We start from the raw sequence: 9,731 nt of genomic DNA on the forward strand, positions 1-9,731 counted from the left end.
ACTTGGAATTAGACCCTCCTTCTTGTCCCTCCCCTTTTGCTGTCCCAACAGCTGCATGTTGAGCAGTCTGAATTGCCTGCAGAAGGCCAAGCATGGCTGTGCCCTGAAAGAGGTTCATCTTATGCCCAGCTGCTCCAGCCCAGCTATTACAGCTCCCTTCAGTTTACACTGAAGTTTCTATGGTACAGCTCCCAAACTGAAAACCTCTTGTCTTTTAGCTCTCCTTTTGCCTCTTTGCTCTTGTCTTTTTACAGATTGATGTAGAAAAGGGTTGCATATTTAAACTGAGGCCTTCAGACACTTCCAAATACACTAAGATGGAACCCTGAAATATTTCAAATTCCCATATGACACAGAGTACTCCATCACTGTGGATGGGGCTAATGGCATAAAAGAGACTAGATTTGTAACAGAGCAGGCTTTCAGCATCCAGGTTTGTGTTTGCATCAAATCAACTATATGTGGATTTTTTTCTTTTTAACAGATTTTTCAAGGTAATTCCAATGCCTACGACATAAAAGAGAACATAATTGATCCCCCTATTATTGCCAGGTACATCAGACTCTACCCCACCGAGGTCTACAACAGGCCAACTCTTCGCATGGAGCTTCTGGGCTGTGAAGTAGATGGTAAGAATGAGTCGTGTGCTGGTGCTTCCATTCTGATAAATTTTTTGCCTAATACTTTAAATGAAGCTAAAACTGTGGGTGTTGTCAATTCCAGTTTGTTCTTAGGTTGTGAATACTTGGATGTACTGTAGATAACATGGTGCTTCTCTCAACAGGTTGCTCTTTGCCACTTGGAATGGAAAATGGAGAGATCAAGAACGCCCAAATAACAGCCTCATCTGTTAAGACATCCTGGTTTAACACATGGGACCCTTCACTTGCTCGTCTCAATCAGAAAGGAAAGATGAATGCCTGGCGGGCCAAGGTAACAAGTGAGAAGCAGGGATGGCAACAAGACAGCTAGTTAATAAATCCATGCTCTGTGTGATCACTGCACTTACTGCTCCCTGTATCCAATGCCAAGCGTGACAGGGTTGCTTCACAGCCATACTTTGTGAAGAAGCCCATTCACATCTTCTGGTAGAAAACTTGTTGAACTTCTGGCAGCGGCATTGAAATCATACTTTGAGAGATGGCTGGTGTCCTCTGGGCCACAGCTGCGGCATTTCCCTGCAGGAATAGCCCATTTCATTTCAGGAGATGAACACAACTTGAATATTTGTCTCGAAGGGGTTAGAAAAGCCCTTCCTGGGGTTGGCTTACAAGCAGTGCAGCTCAGTGGATCTGGGGGTGGGTGACCTTCAGCAAGGCATGTGAGCTCCTGTGTCTTTGAAATGGAGCTGCATTTCTCATTTCTTCGTGAAGCACCTTGAGATTTCTGGAAGCTACTGTTCTGTATAAGCATTTGATATTAATATTATAATGTTTTAATACTGGAGGTAAATCTGTGTTGATTTTTGTTATGTATTTGAAATTAATGTGGAAATCTTAAGATTCAAAATACACCACCTGCAGTGATGAAGTTAATTTTATGGCTCTTGTGGCTTGTCTCAGATTTACTGTTCTGCACTTCTTTAATACAGTTTTGATGCATTTTGATGCAGTTTTTACTACCTTTAAACAAGATTTTTAAGTTAAGCAAATATAGACATAGACATGTTTATTCATGGACAAATTTTTTATCAATTGTAGTTCAACAACAACCAACAGTGGCTGCAAATTGATCTCCTCACAGTCAAGAAGATAACTGCTATTGCCACCCAGGGAGTCACATCCATGTCTGCTGAGAACTTTGTGAAAACCTATGTTATCCAATACAGTGATGAAGGCTCAGAGTGGAAATCCTACACAGAAGGTTCAAGCTCAGCAGCAAAGGTATTGTTCTCAGCACAGGCAATTGTATTGTTTCTTGGTTTGAGATGTTGAACAATGCCAGGGCTCAAAAGCAGAATGCCCAGGCAAATTGATATTCTCACAGGACTTTAAAATGCTAGGGAGATGAGGTTACTACAGATAACATCACAATATCCACCTGATTTTAGTAATTGTAATTAACAATAATAGAAGAAAAGAACACTGTATCTGTAGAGAAGGCAGTCAACATTGTGATAAAAGGAGCTGACACTGTAAATGAGAACATTTAATTTGAATGAACAATGGATTCCCCAGGGCCTCTTCTCTATTTCTGCCTTGATTTTATAAGTGAAATTAATGTTAGTGAGCAGTATTACTATATCAGAGCTGGGGAACTTCAGGTACCCACAGAGAAGACACAATATATATTTTTGCCCATGTCACCTTACACTAACCTAATCCCCCAAGGACCCAGAGGTAAAATAAGGGAAATTTGGGTTTTGGTGCATTAGAAACTAGAATGGCAAATTTTGTGGCATCGGTGGAAACAGAGGCTGTTTCATTCATTCAGACTCAAGTATTGCTGGCCGGAGCTACCTTTGACTCAACATGTCAGGAAAAGCCTGGATGTGTCTTCTATAAAATCAGAAACGAGCCAGTCCATCCACCCTGGATGGCTAATGCAATATCTTGGAAATATTTCAAAAAAACCCACAAGGTTTTTTCAAGCTCTGCCTTTTAAACTAATTGTGTGTTTATGTATTTGCAGGTTTTCTTGGGTAATGAAAACAGCAATGGGCATGTCAGGCATTTCTTTAACCCACCCATCCTGTCCAGGTTTCTCCGCGTTGTGCCCAGAACATGGTATCGTGGCATTGCCCTTCGGGTGGAACTCTACGGCTGTGACTTTGGTGGGGGTCTGGCTGTGAAAAGGACTGGCAGGTCTGGGAGCTCTTAACCTTTCAGCAGTTGTCATGCAGGACAATGTGGTTTTTAACAACTCTTAAAACAGTCATGCTCAGTAGTTTGGATGTGTGCTTCATCAAGGGACCTTAATGTTTTGCCAGCAGAAATTGAGAGAGATTTCTCTGGTAGACGTTTCATTCCTACAAATACACATTTTAGAAAACAGCTGCTTTTCTCTGGGAAGAAATAGAGGTCCCTTCTGATTTGTATTATCATTACTTCATTCTGACCAGTTCTCTGTCTTACTTTTTACTTATTAATAATTTCTAGATCCCTAGGAATGGAGAGTTTGGCCTTAATCTTGAGCCCTGCTTATCTCCATTTTGTAGTGGTTTTGCAGCACAGAGGAGGAACAGACACTGTAGCAGGTGAGCATTCTCCATAGATAGGGCTGAGAGGGAAAACCAGTGCTGGTCTGGAGTTGTGGTGCTGCATTCCAGCAATGCCTCAGTAAAAATGATTCCAGAGGTGGCCTCACTTCCAAATGTCTTTCATCTACACTGTGACAAAGGTAGAACACATGTCAGCACTGAGGCATCTGCAAACCCCTTCTCAGAGAAGGTGGGTTCACGTTATTGATTTCATTCTTGCACACCCAGCACACCTGGAACATGGTGGATTTCACGTATTTCATCTTCAGAGCCCTGGCAAGCAGAGGGAGAATCAGCAGTATCTTTCCATTGCAGAAATGAGAAGGAAGTGATTTAACCTGGCAGGTCATGGAACAGAAATGGTAGAACCAAAGTGAGAATCCAGAACTCCTGACGCTCAGTCCCAGACACACTTATAGACCATGGGGAGGGGGAGCTCCCTTGATTAGGAAAGCTTTGAGAACTGTAGCTGTTGAGTGACAGTACAACCTGGGGGTAACAGAGGAGAATTAGGTGAAAGTGGATAATAGAAACATCTGTACCTTCTCTTACAATTTCTCTCTAATGCTGTTTTCACTCTTGTGCATAGAGATTACATGGATTTTTCCTAGGATGACTACACCTGGTGAATTTATGTACAGTCCATGAACTCATTATTCCAGCAGAGTTCTAGCTAAGCTTTTGGGCTTCTATCCTGTACATTGTTTAATTGCAGAACTTCACTTATCACACTAGGTAGCATTCAGTAGGGTGGATTTTTCAAAGTAGTTTGTCTTTGAACCTTGGATGGTGTTATCCAAGTTATTTCAATAGTTTTTCAATTTTTTGTCTTGTAGACCAGGCATTTCAAAGAGAAAGTTTAGAATGTGAGTGAAAAGGGTGTAAAAGCTAAACAAATATTTTCTTTTTTTATATATATATACTGTGTCACAAACTGTTGTCATTTTCCACTGAAGAATAAACATAATATTGTAGCATGAAGAGCATCAACATTTTATTTTGTATATTAGCCTTGACAGTAGTAGCTCTTTGGCAATAATTAGGGAAATTTTGCATCATGGAAGTAAAATTTTCAGCTTGATGGAATTTTCAATGTTGCCATGAAATTGCAATACAAGGTCATATTCACTAAAAAACCCCAAAAGAATGTAAACTTTTGAATGAGGTTTTACCCTAGAAAACAGTTAATAAATTCTTGGTAACCTCAGCAGAACCAGGTTTTTATGTGATAACTGTGAAGCCAGAAACTCATGATCTTAAATGTTCTAAATAAGTAATTAGTTCTTCATATATATCTGTATGAGTGTATGTAAAGTCACACAAATGCAAAACTGATTGCAGAAGCATGACTTAATGTATCTTCATCAATTTTGCAAGCTGAAAATTCTGTTTCTACTTAATAATGAATAAGACTTTAGTTAGCTGGGGTCAGCTGTCCTGGTTGCGTCCTCTCCTCAACCTGTTGTCCACCCCCAGCCTCCACACTGGCAGGGCAGAGAGGTAAAAAGCAAAGGCCTTGATGCTGTGCAAACACTGTTCAGTACCAGCTAAAACACCCCTGTGTTGTTAATACTGTTCTGGTTACAAATCTAAAACACAACATCCCGTGAGCTGCCACGCTAAGAATCATCCCCATTCTGCTGATGTTCCAGCCTGTCCAGTCCAGCAGCACAGGTACAGCAGCGATGCCTGGGCCCTGTGCCAGCCCAGGCACATGGCCATTGCTCTTAACAAAATGTGCCTTGGCACAACAGAGTAAGATGATAAGTGCTACAATAAACAGCAAAAGTCCAAGTCACTAACAAGCACCAGAGTCTAATATACAGTAAGTCAGGCAAGCACAGAACCCTGCCAGTTAACAGCTTAACAGCTACAAATTCTACCTCGCACACTCTGATCTCAAAGTCCTCTTGCCCCACTTTGGACACCAAAAAAGACTGCAATGGGTTGGCCCCAGCTGCCAGCTATGCACCCACTCAGTCACTTGATTGCTTTCCCCTGACAGACTTGGGGACAGGATTGGAAGGGCAAAAGAAAGAAAACTTCTGGGTCGACATAAAGGCAGTTTAGTATGTGAATCAAAGCTGCACATGCAAGCAAAGCAAAATAGTAATTTGTTTGCCACTTCCCATCAAAAGGCAGGTGTTCAGCTGCTTCCTGGCAAGCAGGGCCTTGGCACACCTAACACTTGCTTGGGAAGACAAACACCATAACTCTGAACATTTTCTCTTCCTGCTTTTCCTTTCCTCCAGTATTTCTTCCTTTTGCCCAGTATTTCTTGCTGGGCACATTGTCACAGTCTGGGATACCGTATCCCCAACTGTGCCCTCTCCCAGCCTCTTGTGCAGCCCCAGCCTACCCACTCTGGGACAGGGTGGGAAAAGGCAAAGGCCTGGCTGCTGTGCAAACACTGCTCAGCAACAGCTAAACATCATGTGTTATCAGTGCTGGTTTAGTCACAAATGTGAAGCACAGCACTATGCAGGCTGCTGTGAAGAAAATGAACTCTATCGTAGTCAGACCACATACACAAAGTATTTCTAATGCAAATGTGAGGGAAAATTCTTGGCAAGCAAGATGTGAAAACATCTGCAGCAGGTCTGCCAAACCACAGTGATGTTTAGTGTGTCCACAGATGACTAGAAAACAAAGAACTTCTATCGATTTCAGAAAGCAGAGAGCTTAGATTGAATTTGCCAAGGCTTCTAGAAATTTGTAGTTAAAACAGTGGGTCTTGCACAACCTTTTATATATTGTGGCATGAAATCCTTTGTATGTTGGGATTATTGGCAAAATATGCAAGAATATCTGCAGTTTTCTCAAATAATAAAGGTATGTATGATGGCGTGAAGGTTAGCAAACACAAGGTTTTTTTGGATTGAGGGAGAAATGTGGTGCCAAAGTTCAGAGTAATACAGTCAATAATTTCTTCACTCACAAATCTGGATGGATTCAAAGGTCCAAAGTCAACTGCTTTTAGCCTCCAACAGCGTTACAATGGAGTTGCTGCCCTCTAATGCTCGTTCCAGCTTCCAGGAGGCTTCAGGGTGCCCAAGGCTGACCATCTGTAAGTGATGGTCTGATGGCTGTGCTTGAAGTCTTGTGCTTTACTCACTAGGTGCCATCAAGTACTTCCTTTTGCTTTCCAGAGGTGTTGGCTGTACTCCTTCACACAGACATTGTGAAACTGGTTGTGTCTGCACCTGGATTGGAAAGGCGTTGGAAGTACATGTAAAGGTAGTTGAGCAGCTCTAAAGTAGTTACAGCAGCACCACACTAGTTTCTTCAGATCCTGATGCATTAATCCAGTATCCAGACAGGTTTGTACAGAGTGCCCTGTAAAGTCTACAGCTGATGTAGGCAGCCTGATGTGAATTGTAAGCACACCTTTTCCTTATAAAATAGATGTAACCTCCATTTTTTGCTAGTTTTTCTGACCATGACACCTGTACTGCAGGAATGGCTGGACTGAAGCTGAGCCAGCTTACCTTCATCAAGGTTCCCAGGTATCTGCAAACTGGATGGTTCCCTCCACACCACTGGCATAGTACAGTATAACAGAGACATAAAGCTGTGTATTGCCCATGGATTAAAGTCAATGCAGATCACATTGCTGTGTTCACTGTCTCAGAAAAACCTCCTGAGCTGTGCACCAACACAGATGCAATGGTAAATCTTGGCTATGGGGCACTTCCCATGTTAAAGACATCAGTGAGATGCATAGCAAAACAATGCCTATGTGAAGTGCCAGGAGAACTTTACAGAAAAATCATCAAGCAGAAATCTGGTTGGGACTTCAGACAAATAACCAATCTTTTGAGCATCCTCCAGCACTCCCTGTAATGGCTATGGACACTGATGGGTGATCAGAACTTTAGGATGCTGCTAAGGGGAAAAAAGAGGTCTTGCAACTTCACAATCACTAATGCTCATGAGATGTCTTCCATGACAGGAAAAGATATTTTTGACACATACCTAAGGGAGGAAGGTACAGGCTGTGCCCATGCCCACATATGCACTAGATAAGACTGCTTATCAATATGTTACCATTAAACACCACAGAAATGAGATGCAACACTGTCCTGTGGTGACCAATTGCCATTTTGTATGAGTCAGTTACTCCACTTAACCAGCATAAAATATTCCTCTTCTACTATGTTTATTCATGCTAGCTGTGCATCATAACTAGTTCATCCACCTACACTTTCCTATCATTGCTGTTCCTATTCTCCATTTGTTTGTTACACCCAGTGCTTGCGTCACGTTTTAATTACAATAATCTCCTGCAGGTAGCAACTTCACCTTCTTGAATGTTTGTACAGCACTCTCCAAAACAGGCCACGGGATCATTCTAGGGGTTCCTGGGCACTTCTGTAACACCATTCCTAATGGGGGCAATATGGTGTTAAGCCCACTGTGACCCAGATACACCAAGCACCAAGTAATTCAAACCAACCTATATGCTTCTACATTTAAAAGTACAGGGTATGTTTCTTCCAGGTGTTTGGGTTTATTTGTAAAACCACTATTGTGCTCTCTTTTAGCACTTCCAATGAAAATTTGTCCACTGTTGGTAGCAGACCTAAGCGACTTTTCCATTTTATCTCCCCATGAGTGCAAAAGATTTTAAAATGTTGTGTCCATAATGGAAGCATATAGTGCTGTACATGGTCTGTGTTAGCTCAGGAGTTATTCTGATACCCTGTGGTGAGTGATTCCACAAATTCAGCTATAAATGCCTCATTTTTAACAGCTGTGTGCTTCAGTCTGCGTTGTGTCCAATGCAGAGCCTGCTATGGATTGTGGGGCAGAAGGAAAGTTCTCTGCCATAGGCTTTTGATAGCAACCTGCCTCCTACTGACTCCTGTACTTTGGAGAGATGGCTGCTGTTTGTCCTAATGCTCCTGCAGGTCTTGTCTTCTCTAGCAGCTGTGTGCCAGTGAGCTGCAGTGCTGCTTTTCCCCCCCATGCACAGTTTCAGGACATACTTGGTGTACCAGTCTTGTTGAACACAAGATCTTGTGTGTATGGAACTAGAGGTGATGAAGGCAGAGCTGGAGGAGATACATAGTGAAATGTGTAGGAACAAACTGAAGTCTGAGAAAAACTAAAACCATGAATGTGTGTTGAAATACAGTACCAAAATATCTTGGATTTCCAGATAATGTATAGTAAAATAGAAGCAGAAAATATGCTCTGTCCATGCTTCAGAGATCTGCTGCATTCTCTTAGCAAGGGACAGTTTCGTACAGGGCATGGATAATTGATCCAATTAGAGCAATATATTTATGACAATGACTGCTGACCCTCCCTTCACCTCTCTACAATATAAAATTAGAACGTACTCCTGAGACCTTTCTTGCTCTCAAAAAGCTGGAATGGCTCCAGGGTCACTTCAAAACAGCTGTGGCATTTAAAGAATATCCTAGTAGGATTTATATATCTTTATTTTTTGAGGAGGGGAAGGAATTTTAAAATAATTAAGAAGGGATCAAGAAGTTGAGTCAATTCTGTTGTCTTTTCTAAAAATGTTAATTTACTATCTAGGGTCCTGATATGGGAAAACACTGAAATTGCCTTGTTCCATTGGTACTCATATCACGTAAATACTGCGCTTGTAGCCTTGAATGTGGGCTCATATGTACTCAACATGTGACATCTTAGGAGTCTGGAACTAACAAACCTTTCTGGAATAGGAAGCAACAGAAATGAAGTCATGCTATCGGAATAAAGTAAAGAATGCCAAAGTTTTTTAATTGACCCTTCATGGCTGCATAATATTTGTAAGTCTCCTGTTCAAAGCCTCCAAATTATCAAAGGATCAGCTAGGGGAAGTAGAAGGTACAGGCCTCCAAAGTTATATCCAGTCTTCTGTTCCTACAGATAGCTATAATCTATAGGCTTTTTTCTAAACTAATCATGCTGTATTTCAGAAATAATTTGGCTTTTTTCTCTTCTTGCTAATTCTGTTTCATTCCAACATCAATAGTAGTTGAGGCTACTTTTCCAGATTAGTTACAACACCCAAAATCATAAAAACAAAGAAAGCAGTTGTTGCTGTTTGTCACATTTATGTGCCTTTGTTCCTTCCATGCTCAGCAAAAGACAAATCTATTTTACTCCCTCCTTACAGATAGTTTCTGAAATGTTTGTATCATCTTAGTGCTCTCACCAACCAAGAAAGCGTTCTGAACAAAACCTTCACAAGAGTGTGGTTTTTAACTTACAGAAATGTTTCCCCAAACCACTCGGCAAAAATTTAAGAGAACTTTTCATGCACATACATCTTATAAATTCCTCCACAAAACACTGTAGGCCAGAAGCTGACAGAGGAAGGGAACAGGTAAGATGAAGGAAAGAAGGTGTGAGAAACCCTACTTTTCACAACTTCTGCTTTCCATCTCAGAAAAAATATTGGAAGTGTTGAGGTTTGTATTATCAAACATCTTTAACCTTTCCACTTTTTCTAGTAGAGTGGGGAGATGGGAAGAGAAAATGTAAAGGAAAGCTGGGGAAGAAAAGACAGAAGTAA

The 9,731-nt window shown here is 41.4% G+C and overlaps 1 protein-coding gene across 2 annotated transcripts in view; it reads left to right on the forward strand.

Moving 5' to 3' along the window:
- F5 (coagulation factor V) overlaps positions 1-4,180 on the forward strand; it is a 35,841-nt gene extending 31,661 nt beyond the window's left edge. Inside the window, exons 22-25 of one of the 2 annotated variants that reach the window (XM_071560879.1) lie at positions 485-629; positions 785-933; positions 1,701-1,883; positions 2,632-4,180. In XM_071560879.1, the coding sequence (XP_071416980.1) occupies positions 485-629; positions 785-933; positions 1,701-1,883; positions 2,632-2,820 (666 nt within the window). In that variant the 3' untranslated portion in view covers positions 2,821-4,180. Of the gene's footprint in view, positions 1-484; positions 630-784; positions 934-1,700; positions 1,884-2,631 lie in introns of those variants that run through there. The other variant, XM_071560888.1, reaches the window with a different exon arrangement.
- The last annotated feature ends 5,551 nt before the right edge of the window (positions 4,181-9,731 follow it).

This window comes from Pithys albifrons, chromosome 1 (genome assembly GCF_047495875.1).
Source record: "Pithys albifrons albifrons isolate INPA30051 chromosome 1, PitAlb_v1, whole genome shotgun sequence".
In the NCBI taxonomy this organism is placed as follows: Eukaryota; Metazoa; Chordata; class Aves; order Passeriformes; family Thamnophilidae; genus Pithys; species Pithys albifrons.